The sequence below is a fragment of the Oryctolagus cuniculus genome, chromosome 2 (assembly GCF_051225735.1).
Source record: "Oryctolagus cuniculus isolate XC-2025 breed Fujian yellow rabbit chromosome 2, ASM5122573v1, whole genome shotgun sequence".
Taxonomy (NCBI): domain Eukaryota; kingdom Metazoa; phylum Chordata; class Mammalia; order Lagomorpha; family Leporidae; genus Oryctolagus; species Oryctolagus cuniculus.
Window position 1 is genome coordinate 176,440,329 of NC_142868.1, and position 17,053 is coordinate 176,457,381.

The 17,053-nt window shown below is 43.9% G+C and overlaps 1 protein-coding gene across 1 annotated transcript in view; it reads left to right on the top strand.

Moving 5' to 3' along the window:
• The first annotated feature begins 11,418 nt into the window (after positions 1-11,418).
• Positions 11,419-17,053, top strand: part of XDH (xanthine dehydrogenase) — a 65,875-nt gene continuing 60,240 nt past the window's right edge. The window contains 1 exon segment of the mRNA NM_001122938.1: positions 11,419-11,521. Coding sequence (NP_001116410.1) covers positions 11,480-11,521 — 42 coding nt within the window. The 5' untranslated portion in view covers positions 11,419-11,479.

The following is a 17,053-nucleotide window of genomic DNA, read 5'->3' on the forward strand; positions in this document are numbered from 1 at the left end:
TTGGGGACTCTATCGGTCTTTTATTGTTGTTGTTGCTGTAATGGAATATCTGAAGCTGGGTAACTTCGTTTTAAAAAGAGGTTTATGTAACTCATAAGAACATGGCACCAGCATTAGCCTGACTCTGGTTAGGACATTGTGGTCCATGACATCACAGTAGTAGGAGCACATGGGAGAAGAAATTGCATAGTGAGTCAGGAAGCCACAGTGGGGTGGGGGGGAGTAAGAGACCTGCTCCTCTTACGCTAACCCTCTCATCAGAACTAACTGAGGGGTCCTACAGAGCTGACCTAATTCTTTCAGAAGGCAATACCCCAATTGACCCCAATTGCCTCCTGCTAGGCTCCCCCTCTTAAAGGTCTAAGAACCTTCATATTGCCTTGCTGAGGGCCAAGCTGCCAACACAGGAATCCCCGGGGGAGGGGAGGAAATCACACCTAAGCCATTGTATGGACTCTACTCACTTTGGGGGCCATCTGCCTAGGGATGTAAACAGTGGTTTAATGAATATCTTTTTAAAGGAAAAAAAGGGGTTCCTTCCTTTATTGTAGAAAAACAAAACAAATAACAGTATTTGCAACACTAATTTCTTACAGAGGGTTCCAGTGCCAGGACATATTTGGAATAGGAACAGCAGGTGATCTTTCTGTAGCATTTTGCACCCAAAATTGACTTCCCAGACTGTAGTAACAGAACTGAGGAGTCAGCCCCAAGACACATGAAGGAAGTTCTCAAGTTTTCACATGATAGCTATTTTAAATACGTTAATATGCTCATGCAAGTCTGTATTCTGCATTCTTTCTCTAGGGAGTGGTGAAGTGTAGGAGGGCAGATGAAGAGCCCTGGATTCAGTTTCTGCAATGTTGGCTCAGAGGGCCATGGATTATCTATCACGTACAATAAGGATTGACCTTGAAGTTAATCGATGCCTAGGACATGCATGACACATGGCAGAATCTTATTAAAGTTGATGAAAAAATGGATACATGAATATTGCCTACTTTGGGGCTCATTCTTAACACAGAGTGTGGGGGACACTTTAGATCCAGGATTTGGGATGAGACCAATTTTCTTCTACCCAGGCGCTCATGGTCCTCGGTGACACCAATTGCACACAGTTTTTCACGTGAACCAGACCACACAACCAAGCCCTGATCCCTTGCCTTTAACCAAAACCTAGTTTGTCATTGCTATCATTCACCTATTCATTGCTTAACAAATATCTTTCAATTAAGTATTTTATCTACCATGGGTAGGCAGTGTTTTGTATGAAACAAAACAGATAAACATCTTTGGCCTTGCAGACCTTTTGTATCAGTAATACCAAATGCTCTAACAGACAAACTTAGAAATCTCAGTGGTAAATACATACTTTTTTTGTTTTGTTTTGTTTTGCTTCTGTAAAAAATAGGCAACAAAGAAGCAAAGAGGCGGAGGGAAGCATTCAGCTCTTTGTGTTCATTTAAGGACTTGAGATGACTGGAAGCTCAGCTGTCTTCTCCGTATGGCTTCCAAGGTCACCCTGGACATTGGCCGCCAGCTGTTGCTGGTTGAAGGGGGAGAATGGGAGCACAGGTGTTGAGTACCTCATTTCCCTCACTTTACACCACCAGCTTCATCCATCGAGTAATTGTAGCCCCTGTCTGGGCAGTGGTTCCCCTAGAGAGACTCTTTGGAGAGGGAGGGCAGGAATGTTTGTGGGCAGGCAGACATCCCTTCCACCCGTGCATTCTCTTAGTGAAAGAAGATAAACATATAAGGGTGTACATTGTAGAGTATCTCCGATGATCATAAGACTGGGGGATGGGAATGAGGGGTACAAACAATTGTGCAGTTTCCCCCAGGGACTGCTCATTGCGCATGTCTACAGAGCCAAGTGAGTTGGTCTTTTCAATGGGTCATGAAAGAAGGACTGTCCTCCCTTAATGAGCAAGAGAAGCTCAAACCAGCCAGGCCTCACTGTGTGCAGCTGGCCACCATGTTCACCTTGTCATCGCCTCAAATGAGGTTGTCAAAAAATAGGAGGATGACAAGGATGATGCAGACAGATCAAGGTAGGCTTAAATATGCTTGTTGGCTTTTTCTGTTCCTGGAGTTTAGTGTGTCTGCAGTGCAGAGCCTGGCTGAAGTTCACATGCTTTTAGTTTAACTGTGTCCATTCTTGGATAATCTGTTTAGGAAACCAAGAGAGTAATGCGGTCTTTAGGCTGAAAAACACCAGCTGGTTACCCAACAAGGCTGTTCAGAAAGGAGCTGGTGAGGGAGGTTAGACGGCGCTAACGATATGTGATGTGGAAGAAGAAAGTTCTGTGTTTAATAAAAGGCAGAGGCTTGGGCATTTCTGAAAACACCACCATTGCTGCATTGTGGGCTCAAGTCAGCAAGAATACACTGATATTTCTTACAGATCTGGCCTTATGCTAAGCACCAGGTGATATGGTGGGAACCTCAGTTTTGATCTCAGGGGCTCACCCTTCATGCTGGAAAGAGATACTTCATCAACAAGAAGACTGGATTTCACTCGGACGGAGAAGGGCTGTGTGTGGTGTGCTAACGATCCCAGTTTTGTTAGTGAAGAGCTGTCGAGAGTTTCTTTGCTGGCGAGCGGGTCACAGATACAGAAAATGGGGAGTCAACCTCTCAGATCTTTATTATCTCTGGAGAGGAAGGATAATAATAAAGCTTTCCTTTATAGGGCTATTGTAAGGATAAAATGTAATCAAGGTATGTGAACAAAATACTAATCAGGTGTCAAGGGTGATTATTAGGATTAGTTAATACTATAGATGTCTGGACGAACAAGGGAGGACTTGGATGTTGGTGCTTTGAGAATATCACAATGTCTTTCGTCTACAGTGGAGTACATGTAGTAGTGAAATCAGGATTACAATGGAATCTATTGAAATAAGAATTATTTTCTCCCCTCTCAAGCAAAGTTTATTTTAAGTGGAAAAAAAAAGAACAGAGAATGTTAGGAAAAGAGTCGCAGATTGGTGCCTCCTCAATTGGGGCACCAAAATGTTAGGAAAAGAGTGGAAGAATAGAGAAGAGGCAGTGCATGGATTTACAGCCAGGCCGAATGTGTTCAGAGAATATAAATTCGTAGAGGTGTCTGAGTGCACTTTGATGGAACATGTGGCAGAAGGCCCGGAGACCCAGGGGCTGGGCCTTTTTAAGGAGGGCTAGGAGTGGGGGTAAGGGGCAGGAGCCCAAGGGAATTCCTAGAACTGGACGGGGCCCTTGAGAGCCTGGAAAGGAATGCAGGGTGGGGTGTAAAGGCAATAGGGTGCCAGACCCAGTTCAAGTCAAGGGCAAGGAATACATTCCAAGTTGATCTCTTTTGGGCAATGAGAGAGAATGTCCTTCTGTTCCATCAGAGGGTGCCCCGTTAGCTCCACACAAGAATGTACATCTGGAAGCAAAGAGAAGGGGTGAGCATACCAGAAGATGGGCTGTTGCAGAGGTGGGTTAAAGAATGGTGATAGACTTGTAAAGGGAGTTAGGGCACAGCCAGGGCTCGAGAGGCCAGAGCACTAGCTAAAACTCCATAAAGGCTTCACAACTGTTAGCCCAGCCCGGATCAGGCCTTCAGGGAGCACTCTAAAGTGAATTGGCTCTTCCTCTACAGAGGGCTTGGCCAGCAACCAAGACTCTTGGCAGCATTTTAACTCTTCCTTTCACTTGTGATTTCCTGGAAATGTGGTTCTAAAAGGCAAAAGGCATGTGTCCAGAAGGCCTCAGGGATTATATGACTTATCAATGGACTTTGGAACCTACTATACCAATACAGTGGGTATTACAAGCCAAGATATCTCTTAAGAAGATGGTCTAAGTTAGTGTAATGCCATATAAGTTAGAGTTGGCCTACTCCCAAATCTTGCAGTTACATTAATTCAGTCAAAGTCTCATAATTCTTCCTAATGTAGATAAGCACACATTAAATGTCTTCAGTTTGTAAAATTTTCTAATTTTATATTGTTTTCCCTTAATTTACAATATCTTAAAAAATCGCAGAAAGGTCATCTGACATCAGTGTGATGGCTGAACAGTATTTTCCAGGGCTTGATGCCTGGCAGAATGTCAATTTGAAAAGCTATCCATGCTCAAAGATACCTTCACAAGAGCTGTGAAAACCAAGTGGGAGATTACAGCACCTGGGTATCGTACAGAAATAAGAAAATGTGCATTGAGGGGGTTGGAAGGATAGTTTCACATTATCTGTGTCATCACTACCCTAAATCTAGTAGGGGGAGAGAGACGCTAACCTAAAACCCAACACCAGGTATTCTTTGGTAAAACTCAGGGTGGGCAAGACCATGGACCCCATACTCCAGGCTGGTACTTGTGAAATAAGCCTCCAAACCCACTCTCTTATCTGATAGGATTCCAGAGTGCAAGGTTCCATCCTGGAATGTGGCAAGCCCCTACAGACGCAGGTTAGAGGCCTGGCTCCTGTGGATCCAGGTTCCATGTGGGCCCCTTGGAAACCTGCTCCAGGCTCACCCTCAGAGACCCAGGCTCTAAGACAACCCCCTTTTATCCAATCAACAGGTCCATTTCGTGGATCCTGGCCACAAACCCAACCTTGGTGACCCAAGAATTGATTCCTACTACCTGTTGACCCAGGCATTAAGATATCCTGTCTGAGGACTCCTTTTCCAAGTGTGCCCTTAGGCAGCTTTCCCAGAATCTCTGGATTTTGGTTGACTGGTGAAGAGCTGTCTCAGATAAAGTTAGTCTGCAAAGGCTGGGATAAATTCTCATTTCTTCAAATGCTTAGACATCAGTGTCAGGTAACAAGAAATATGAAGCAAGCAGGAGGTACAAAAATCACCAAAAGAGAGCACACTCATCTTCAGTATCTGACCACAAAGGAAAGGAGATCTATAAACTGAATTCAAAATAATTGTTTAAAGATGCTCTGATAACTTCAGGAATATGCAGAGAAACAAAGAAATCAGGAAAACAATCAAAATGATTAAATTTAAAAGGAATATAGAATTTTATACAAAAATAAATTCTGGAGTTGAAAAAATTACAATGAATCAATGAAAAGTACAGTAGAGAGCATCAAAAGCAGAACAGATCAGTGAGAAGAAACAATGTGAACTTTAAGACAAGGTTTTTGAAAATATACAATCAGAAGAGAAAAAAGAAAAATGAATGAAAAAAGGTTATGGGATTTATGGTACAACATCAAAAAATGTTTGGGTCATAGGATTTCAGGAAGAAGAGACAAAAGTGGTAGAAAGATTATTTTAAGAAATAATAACAAAACTTTCCAAATCTGATGAAAGACACAGATATCCAAGTGCAGGAAAGTCAGACATCTCCGATCAGTTTTAATTCAAACAAGATTACATCCAGACATATTATCAAATTTCCAAGACTGAAGACACAGGATTCTAAAAGCAGCAAGAGAAAACAAGCAAATAGCATATAAGGGGATCCCAATAAGGTAGTGGATTTCTCAGCAGAAATTTTATAGGCCAAGATAGAGTGCAATGCTATATCCAACCTGCTAAAGAGGAAGCTGCCAGCCAAGAATATTGTACACAACAAAGCTTTTCTTCAGAAATAGGTTAAAATTTTTTGACAAGCAAAAGCTGAGTGAGTTCATTGCTGGTAGACCAGTTTTACAAGAAATACTAAAGGACGTTCTTCAAGCTGAAAGAAAAGAACACTAATTGGCAATATGAAAGCTTATGAAAGTATAAAGCTTACTGGTAAAATAAGTACAAAGTCAAATCAGAATGCTCTAATACTGTAATGTGCAAATCATATCATTAGTATGAAGATTAAAAGACAAATCCATTAAAAATAACTTGTTAAGGGATTTATAATATAAAAGATACAAATTGTGATATAAAAGCAAAATGTTGGGGGAAGAGATGGAGTCAAAGTGTACAGTTTTAGGGGCTGGCACTGTGGCTCACTTAGTTAATCCTTTGCCTGTGGCTCCGGCATCCCATATGGGCGCCAGTTCTAGTCCTGGTTGCTCCTCTTCCAGTCCAGCTCTCTACTATGGCCTGGGAAAGCAGTGGAGGATGGCCCATGTGCTTGGTTCCCTGCACCGGTGTGGGAGACCAGGAGGAGGAACCTGGCTCCTGGTTTCAGATCGGCTCAGTGCCGGCTGTTGTGGCCATTTGGGGAGTAAACCAACGGAAGGAAGACCTTTCTCTCTGTCTCTCTGAATGTCTGTAACTCAACCTGTCAAATAAATAAATACAATCTTTTAAAAGTGTACAGTTTTTGTATATGATCAAACTTAAGTTGCTATCAGTTTAAAATAGCCTATTATAATTGCAAGATATTTTATGTAAACCACGTGGTTGCCACAAAACAAAAACCTATTGTGAATATACAAAAGATAGAAAGTAAGGAATTAAAGCATGTGTCTAGAGAAACCATCTCATCAAAAAAAGCACGAGACCTGATATCTTCACTGTTGAGTTCTATCAAACATTTAAAGAATGAGTAATAATACTTCTCAAAAAGCTGAAGACTGATACTTCCAAATCTGTTTTTATGAGACTGGTGCTACCCCAAAAACCACATAAGAAACTACAGGGAAAGAAAAGTATGGGGCAATATCCCTGATGAACATAGATGGAAAAAAAAAGTTCAACAAAATACTAGCAAACTGTGTCCAACAGCACGTTAAAATAATCACTCATAGGATCAAGTGAAATTTATCCCTGGGATACAAAAATGGTTCAGTATAGGCAAATCTATAAATGTGAAATGCCACATTAGCAGAATAGAGGACAGACGCCTTTGATAAAATTTGTCATCTTTATATGAGTCCATCTTGATCAACTTAGTATGGAAACAATGTATTTCAATACAATAAAGGCTACATGACAAGCCAATAGCTAACACCATATTCAATGGTAGAAAGTTGAAAGCTTATTCTTGTAAGATTAGGAACAAGATAACTGCCAATTCCATTAAATGTAGCACTAGAAGTCCCAGCCAGAGCAATTAGACAAGATAAAGAAAGAAAACACCTCATCACTGGAAAGAAAGAATTTAAATCATCCTGTGTACAAATGACATGATTCATTATAAAGGATAACATATTTAGAAATCCCTAAAGACTCCATGAAAAAACTACTAAAACTAGTAAGGGTATTCTGTAAAGTTGCAGGATACAAATCAATACACAAAAATCACCAGCAATTCTAAATACTTACAATGAACTAGCTGAAAAAGAAATCAAGGAAACAAGCCATTCACAATGGTTACAAAAATACTTGGGGATAAATTAACCAAGGAGGTGGTAGACATGTACACTAAAAATTCTAAGACTCTGGTAAAAAAAGATACAAATAAATGGAAATAGGTCCTATACTGATGGATTGGAAAAATTGATATTGCTTGAATGTCAATACTATCCAAAGCTATCTACAGATTCAATGGAATCCCTGTCAACATTCTAAAGGCATTTTTCATAGAATTAGAGATTAAAATAAAAAAATTCATATGTAATTACAAAAGACCCCAAATAGACAAAAACAAAAGAACATGGAAGTATCACATTACCTGATTTCAAAGTGTACTATAAAGATGTAGTATTTAAAATACTGTCATAAAAACAGGGATATAGCACAGGGAGCACAAGAGAGATTAGAAATAAACACATACACTTACAGAAAATTCCCTGTGGACAAAGATGCCAAGAATACACAATGGAAAAGGAGCATCTCTTCAACAAATGGTGCTGGGAAAACTGGTTATCCGCAGACAGAAGAATGGAATTAGACCCTCACGTCATGTACAAAAATCAATTCAAAATGGATTAAAGATGTAAACCTATGACCAGAAACTGGAAAATTACTCAAAGAAAACTAAGGATAAAAGCTCCATGACACTGGTCTGAGCAATGGTTGCTTGAATCTGACCTCAAACTCACAGGCAACAAGAGCAAAAATAGACAAATGGGATTGCATTAATTAAAGAGGTTGTTTCACAGCAAAGGAAGCAATAGAGAAAAAAGATAGCCTATGGAATGGTGGAAAATATTTGCAAGCCATAAGGGGCTAACATCCAAAACATACAAGGAACTCAACATAATAGCAAGAAAATAAATAGCCCAATTTTTAAAAATGGGCACACAGGACTGGGTGTTTGCCACAGGTTTCCTGGTGCTGGTTAGGATGCTTGCATCCCATATCTGAATACCTGAGTTCAAGTCCAGCTTCCTGTTAATGTGCACCCTGGGAAGCAGTAGGTGATGGCTTAAGTAGTCGCAACCCCACCACTCCTGTGGTAGATCAGGATTGAATTCTTGGCCCCCTGATGTCTAGACATTTCTCAGAAGGCATACAGATGGCCAATGAGTATCTGAAAAATGCTTAATATCATTCATCATCAGATAAATGAAAAACACAATGAGTTATTGACTCATCCTTGTTAGAATGACTTATCAGAAAGAGAAAAGATAACAAGTGCTTCTGAGGATGTGGTGAAAGGAGAGAACCTTGCCATGCTATAGGTGGAAATGTAGATAGTACAGCCACTATGGAATACCGTATAGACATTCCTCAACAATGCTAGCAATCACCACACAATCGAGCAGTACCACTATGGATATATATCCGAAGGACATGGATACTCCCAGAGTTCTTCCCTGCAGCATTGTTCACAACAGCCAGGATATGAAATCAATCTAAGTTAGATAACGTGAATGTGTCGTATCTACTCAAGGGAATACTATACATCCCTACAAAAGTAAATCTTGTCAACTTGTAATGACATGGATGCATCTGGAGGACTTTGTGTCAAGTGAAACAAGCCAACTAAACAAGTTGAACTTTAGAAGGGAAGAGCGGAAGGGTGCCTACCAAGTGCAGGGGGCATGGGAGGTTGGCGAGATGCCTGCCAAGGAATACAGCATTTTGGTTAGGTCGAAGGAGCAAGTACATGAGCTCTATTGTAGAAAGGGACTGCATTTAACAGCACAGTATATTTTGAAAATTACTAGCAGAATCTAAGTATTCTTACCACAAAGAATGATAAATATGCAGGTATGCATATGCTAATTAGCTGAATCGAGCCATTCCACAGTGAGTACATATTTTGACATGACGTTGTATATGCAAATATATACAATTTTTGTCAATTCATTCAAAATAAAAGGCACAGAGAAATGATGGCAAATACTTTGCTGAATAAAAAGGAATCATATGAAGTTAAAGTGTTGGTCAAATTTCAGTATTTGGGGTTCCCACTAGTTGTTACTAAAATAAAATTTCTGTAACAATGTAAACCTTTATTGGAAATCTATTTCACTTATTTTTCAATGCTTTGTCGTAATAGAGAAGAATTTCACCTTCAGAGACAAGATGTGGGTGGAGGTTGGCTGAGCAGAGAGAATCAAACCAATCCATTCCATGGAATTATCTGCTGTGGGCATCCCAGTTAACTTGTGTTTCATTTCATTCTCACTAGGGTTGATGCTTCTTTTTAATAAAGATTTTATTTATTTATCTGAGAGGTACAGTTACAGACAGAAGGAGAGACAGAGAAGAATATTCCATCCACTGGTTCACTCCCCAAATGGCCACAATGGCCAGAGCTGGGCTGGTCTCTCACATGGGTGCAGGGGCCCAAGCACCAGGACCATTTTCTACTGCTTTCTCAGACCATAAGCAGAGAGCTGGATCCGAAGAGGAGCAGCTGGAACATGAACCAGCGCCCATACGGGATGCGCATAGGCGGAGGCTTAGCCCACTGTGCCATAACACCGGCCAAGGATTCTTACAGTCAGTGTAGTCACCCCCGTGTTGTAACTGAGGATAGTGAGGCCACAATACTGATTTTCACCAAGGGTCACACAGAAGTGATGGAGCAAGTATTCAAACCAGTCTACTGGGCCCCAAAGCTTAAGCTCGTTCCTCAGCCCTTCCCTTCAGCCTCCACGGTGTCCTGGCACTCTGGTGGGGCTGGCCCAGGAGGAAGTTGAGGGCTGGTGAAGCCAGATGGGTCAATAAAAAGAGGAAGAGCCTCTCCTCCTGGAGTTTGGGGAAATTGGCTCATTACAAAACCTGCCCCAGGCTGAGCCACTCTCTGATCCCACCTCCTTCCTTCTTCCTATTAGAACGGGATTTCTCAGTGCTGGTTCTCTTGATGTGTTCGTCTGGCTAATTCCCATTGTGCGGGCTGTCCTGTGCTTTGTAGGATATTTAGCAGCATTCGCTCTCTATCCACCAGACACCAGCAGTGCGCCTCTCAACTTTCAACCATTAAACTGACATCCAGATATAGCCCAATGGTCCCTGGGGTGAGAGACGCACCCTGGTTAGTGCCTGCTGTTTCCTGCTGACCAACAAGCCCTGTTCGCCTGAGTCTAGGGGATTCACAAGAGATTCGGTGCTAAAACAGGGCCCTTTAGGGAGATGGGGATGATTGGTCACCCTACAAGTGAAGGTTTAATGAAGCTGTGTGGGTGGCAGGGGGTGGGGGTGGGGGTGGGAGTGGAAGCCCAGAATGAATGGAGGTGTTGGGGAGGGGCAGGCAGGTGGGAGGGTGCTGGACCCACAGAGAGCCTGTTGGTGCTGCTCAGGAGGGCAGTGTGCCCTGTGTTTACCCTGGGAGTTAATGGATACTGAATAGGGAGAGGGCTTTTAGCTCCTTGTTAACTCGGCCAATGCCTGTGAGCTACATGCATTATAATTTAGTTAGTATTTTGAAAAATTTTGCTAGTTTACCCTGATAACTTATCAAGGGCATTCTTCTGAGAGGACTTTGTGAATGAAAAATCTCAAAAATGGGTTGCTAGCAGGATAATTTTGGTTGTGTTGCTGAGTAACTGTGTCGTAACCGTGAAAGATATTTTCACTCTTCAAAAGGCACTTCCGAAGTATCTGTCCTCCAGCCTTCTGAGTTCAGTGTCATTCTTATGCCTCTACGGGATGAAGACAGCCGAGTTCTGAAAAGAGCAAGAAACGTGCTGCGAGGTCCGATGGCGGATCCGAGTCTGGATTGCTGGGCCCTGAGCCCTGGGACCTGCCTACTCCACCAGGCTCTGGGGCAGTAGGGGTTGCATGTCGGTGCTGAGTCTGCTGTGAATCAGCTCCATCGCCTGTGGCTGACACTGGCCCTGCCCCTTCTCGGTCTTGCAGCAGGCTAAGCAGGCTCCATGAGGGCAGTGCCGGAGTCCCGCAGTTAGCAGGTGCTAAGGCATTGGCCCTACTGATATCTGCGTGCACCTTCCTCTGTGCTCTTTGACACAGGTGTGGAGGGTGTGATTTGCTGTAGATAATTGTTTGCATTTTTCTCCATTACATAAGCCAGCAGCTTTTGCCAAGAACTGTCTGTGCCCTGAAGATCCAAACTGGTTGCCTCTGATTGGCTGATTTTGTTTCATTTTATTGGGAGGCGTACCTTTCAAGTTCCAGAGTGGTGATAACTACCAGTCTCTCTCTCTCTCTCTTGGAGTAAGGTACCTGGAGTTCAGGGACCCCAGCCGGTGACAATGACAGCTGATGAGTTGGTTTTCTTTGTGAATGGTAGAAAGGTAAGCAGGAGCTGACCTTTGGCCTGTTGTTCCTGGCCCCCTGAGAGGGGAGGCTTATACCATGGGAGAGGCATGTCTGGTTCCCTCTCTGTCCTGTTTCCTCTCACTGGGCTCTCTCTCTCTCTCTCTCTTTCCCCTTCTCCTCCTCCTCCTCCTCCTCCTCCTTCTCCTTCTCCCTTCAAAGGTGCTGCTGCATTTTGGTAACGCTGGGGAAAGAAGAGCTTCTCAAGGCCAGAGCCCAGGCAGGTGCTCCATGGGCAAACGAAAGAGAGAGGCATCTGTGAGCTTGCTGCTGGCTGCAGTAAGCAGACCCTGGCACAGAGTGAGAAAGGGAGACGGAGTTCTAGTTGAGAGGGGAGGCCACTCCTCACATTCCATGCTTCATCGAAGATGTCTAAATTCTTTGCTCCTCTCTCTCTCTCTCTGGAACGGAGTGAGTCTTCTTGTTAGTATCAGGAGATAAGACATAGCTGTGATTTTGATGTGTTATTTGTATAGGTGTAACTGCTAGTCCCCATTTACTGTGTGGGGACATATACTGACACCTTGTGGTGAGCCACAATTTTTTGCATAGAACACACATTCTCTTCTACCCACCACCACCCCATCCATTGGACTTAATGCTACATTTAAGTATTGCAAATCTCTTTCCCACTTGGGTTAACTTTAAAAAAAAAAGATTTATTTGATTTATTTGAAAGAGTTACATAGACAGAGAAGGAGAGGCAGAGCTAGAGAGAGAGGTCTTCCATCTGTTCGTTCACTCCCCAATTGGCTGCAACGACCCGAGCTGTGCCGATCCAAAGCCAGGAGCCAGGAGCTTCCTCCAGGTCTTCACATGCAGGTACAGGGGCCCAAGGACTTGGGCCATCTTCTACTGCTTTCTCAGGCCCTAACAGAGAGCTTTAGAAGTGGAGCTGCCAGGACTCGAACCAGCCAGTGCCCATATGGGATGCCGGCACTGCAGGTGGCAGCTTTACCCGCTACGCCACAGCGCCAGCCCTGGGTTAACTTTTTCAAAACTCTAGGGCAGATGGCAGAGGTACGAGCCAGTCATTAGGACAGAGCAAGGGTGAGATTGTGCAGTTTCATGCAAGTGCAGGGAAAGAGAAGGCAAACATATTATGTGTTTCTGGCCTTCCCGTGGCCCTCTGACCCCCGTGCTGGGAGGCGCACCTCTGCTTCAGCTCAGTTCTGTTTGGGATTGAGAGGTATGGCAAAAGGGTCACCATATTTGTTCCAGTGTAATTGGCCATAGGGACAGTATGAGTGACAAGTGAGCCCCCTAAGAAGGGCACTGAGTTGAGTGAGTTTCTGAAGTGATTTCCAAGAACACACTGGGCAACGGCGTCAGCTGCATTTTTCCTGGTCCAGAGTTCTCTGCGCTACTTCCTCTTCAGGGTTGACAGGTGGCACCAACCCAAGAGGGCAGGTAGAGCTTTCAGGTGACGAAATCAGACTCTCACTTCCAACGTCTCGCCTTCTTTGCGGCCAGCAATTCTATCAGAGCGCTGTAAGAAGCAGCTGCCACACTGGCTTTCTAGAGATGCTACTTACACAAAGACATCTTCTCTGTAGTTTTTTTTTTTTTTTTGGGGGGGGGGAATTCTTATATTCAGTAAGCAGCCAATCAGTGACTTCCAAGGCTGCGTCTTACGCTAAGGTTTTATTATTGATTAAGCCATCAGCTCGTGGGTGAGAGTGTAAGTTCCAAGGAGCATTTCAAGGTACATCTGGCTTGCTGGAAATGGGTTGCCCTTGAATGTTATTGTCACTTTAGGAAAGCGATTTGCCAGTTTTAAATGGTACCATCGTAGCAAACGCTGCTCTCTCTCTGGAAGCGTCCAGCAATGCCGGGTTCCATGGTGAGCAGCCACATCTGCATTGGAGGAAGATGTAGGCTCCGGAGAAATTGCTGGACATGTGGGGGAGGCAATGCAGAGCACTGATGTGACAGCAGGGCCTTAGACAAGACCCAGCAAGGGAATTTCTTGCAAATAAAGGCAGCAGGAAGTTTCCTCCTATTTCTAGTCTCAAGATGTTCTAGACCTTTTATGAAAGGATATTGTGCAAATAAGTCATCAAAAAAGAGCTGTGGGTTTTTTTTTTTTTTTTTGACAGGCAGAGTGGACAGTGAGAGAGAGACAGAGAGAAAGGTCTTCCTTTGCCGTTGTTTCACCTTCCAATGGCTGCTGTGGCCGGCGCGCTGCGGCCGGCGCACCGCGCTGATCCAATGGCAGGAGCCAGGTACTTATCCTGGTCTCCCATGGGGTGCAGGGCCCAAGCACCTGGGCCATCCTCCACTGCACTCCCGGGCCACAGCAGAGAGCTGGCCTGGAAGAGGGGCAACCGGGACAGAATCCTGCGCCCCAACTGGGACTAGAACCCGGTGTGCCGGCACCACAAGGCGGTGGATTAGCCTAGTGAGCCACGGCGCCGGCCCAAAAGAGCTGTTAAAACGTGGTAACTCATTCTCAAATGTGAGCTTCCTACTCCTTGTTTCGTTGTTCTGCTGGGGACTCTGTGCCCATTAGCTGGGGTGCTAGAGAGGGTAGGAGATGCAAACGAATCCAGTGCCTGTGAGGTGCTCCATGGTGGCACTGCTGTCTAATTTTCATATTGTTTCCTGCTCTCAAGTCAGAGTCAGAGGGAAAGAGTTGTCCAGGGTTTGACTGACTGATGATGTGTAAGACTCATTTTTGGGGTGCACACTGTAATGCAATGTTTGTGTGCAAAGTCTAATAGTCAACTCAGGACAGTTAGCATTTCTTCTCAAATGTCATGTGTGTGTGGTAAGAGCCTTCAAACTCCTCGAATTATTTTGAAATATGGGATGCCAGCGTCGTGGGCAGAGGCTTAACCTACCATGCCACAGCACCAGCCCCTACTCTCTCTGCTTCCAAGTGATTGACATTTTTAGCTTCTACATGTGAGTGAGAACATGGGATACTTGTCTTCCTGTGCCTGGCTGATTTCACTCAACACAATGTACTCCAGTTCCATTCAGTTTCTGCTAATGATGGGATTTCATCATTTTTATGGCTGAATGATATTCCACTGTGTATATACACTGCATTTTTAAGAACCCATTCATCTGTCAGTGGGCATCTGGGTTGATTCCAAGCCCTGGTTTTTGGAAATAGTGCTGTAATAAAGAGGGGTGTGCAGGTAACTCTGATAGAAGGATTTCATTTCCTTTGGATATACATCCAGTAGTGAGACTGTTGGATCATTTCGTGGTTGCATGTTCAGTGTTTTGAGGAACCTCCATACTGTTTTCCATAGTGGCTGTGCTAATTTTCATTCCCACCATAGAGTGTGCAGAATTCTTCTTTCTTCGTATCCTCACCAGCATGGGTTACTTTTGGTCTTTGTGATAATAGCCACTCTGAGTTGGGCGAGATGCTATCTCCTTGCGGTTTTCATTAGATGATCTGATGATGGTCTTGTTGACATTTGACAGCTGTCAGGATTGTTAGCATTGTAGCGCTACCCCTTTTGGAGGCCAGTTTCCTGGGCAGCCTTGCTCCCTCTGTTTCAGCGGAGACTGGGAGGATCTGGCTCTCAGGGTGCTGAGGAAGGTGTCTGGGAGTGATTCCCGCCACCAGCAGGGGTCAGCTACAGAGTGCTGCAGTGGCTTTCCCTCACCCCTCATTCACTCCTATGGCCAACACTTGCCACGCTCCTTCTGAGGCCTAGGGCTGTGGAATGAGCCCTGGAAGAATACGGTCTTTAAGATCAAGCATTTGCCATTTGGGAGTCTATGGACTAGTTGGAGAAGTGAATTATGATTAGGCAAAATGATACATTCCAAAATGTCTTTTACAGAATACTAGCCCCATGGGATACTCTGCATATTCTTTTTTAAAAAGATTTCCTTTATTTATTTGAAAGACTTACATAGAGAGGGAGGGAGGGAGTGGGGGAGAAAGAGAGAGAGAAACTGTCTCTTATGTGTATTAGGTGCCCAGATAATACAGATGTGACTCATAGATGAATATTAAAACCCCTGAGGAATTCTGCACTAAACAAATCTGTTTGTATTTTAAAATTATTGTATGCTTACAGAACACCTGCTAGGAGAATTCAAAAAAGATGAAATAGCCTTTGCCTACATTCATCAGCTATAATATTTTGTCATAGTTGTTTTATCATGTGCATACATACATATATAAACATACATACATGTGCATATATAAATGTATGTATACATAAAGAGATGCACATATATAAATTATATAAATACTTTTATATACTTATTTAATTATTATTTTTAAATATTTTTTTTATTTATTTGAAAGGCAGAGTTTCAGAGAGAGAGAGAGAGAGAGAGAGATCTTCCATCCTCTGGTTCACCCCCCAGATGGCCTCAATGGTTGGGGCTGGGCCAGAACGAAACCAGGAGCCAGAAGTTTCATCTGGATCTCCCATGGGTGCAGGGGCTCAAGGACTTGGGCCATCTTCCACTGCTTTCCCAGGGATGTTAGCAGAGAGCTGGATCAGAAATGGAGCTGCCGGGACTTGAGCCCATGTGGGATATCAGCATCGCAGGTGGTGGCTTAACCTGTTTTGATCTGTTATGCCACAACGCTGGCCCCTATGAAGATATTCTTAGAGAACCACATTCCTTTATAAAATCCAGGACATTTAACTTTAATATAAATGCAACTATAGATTTATGCAAAATTATTCCAATTTCCCCAGTAATTTCACTGATACTCACCCCCTGCCCCAACCCAGAACCTAGGGTCCTGCCCTACCGTTGGCCGCCATGTCATGATCGTCTACTCCAGTCTGAGACAGCCCTTCGGCTCTCCTTTGTCTTTTGGGACACTGATGTTTCTGAAGAGAAAGGCCAGGCAGTTTTCAGTGTGTCCCTCATTTTGCGTTGGTCTCATGGTTTCTTGTGATTAGGTTCTGAGTCTGCCTTTCAGGCAGGACTGCCTCCAAGCAGCGCATCTGAACCTGGTGCATTCTGTTGGGCGGCACAGGAGGTCAGTCTGGTCCACTGTTAGTTACGAGAACTGTGGTCCCTTGGAGAAACTGCTGTCCTTCTTCATAGTAAAGGAGCATTGACATGGTAGATTACATATCAATTACATATTAAAGAGTTTGGATGCTTGGGTTTTGCTAGAGCAGTCTGCTTAACCCAACCTTTCCTAAACCCACTTCCCCATGAAGCACCTTTCCCTGGGAACACCAACTGGCATCCTGGAAGAGAACATTCCACAGAGCACACTGGGCAAGCCCTACAGCCATTCTCCAGGAGTGGTACAGAGATTCTTGGAAGGAATTCAAGGAAAGGTGGCTCACCTGTGGCTGGGTGATATGGAAGCCTTTACTGGGTGATATTTGGGGTCTTCGGATGCAAGAAGCAGGTGGGAGAGGAATGACCTGTGCAAAGGCCCAGGAGATGGAGAAGATAAGATGTATCATCGATATAAGCTGACCAGGTTGGGGTGGGTGTTTGGGACAGTGATTAAAATGCTGCTGAGGGTGCCCACATCCCCTGTCAGAATGCCCCTGTTTGAG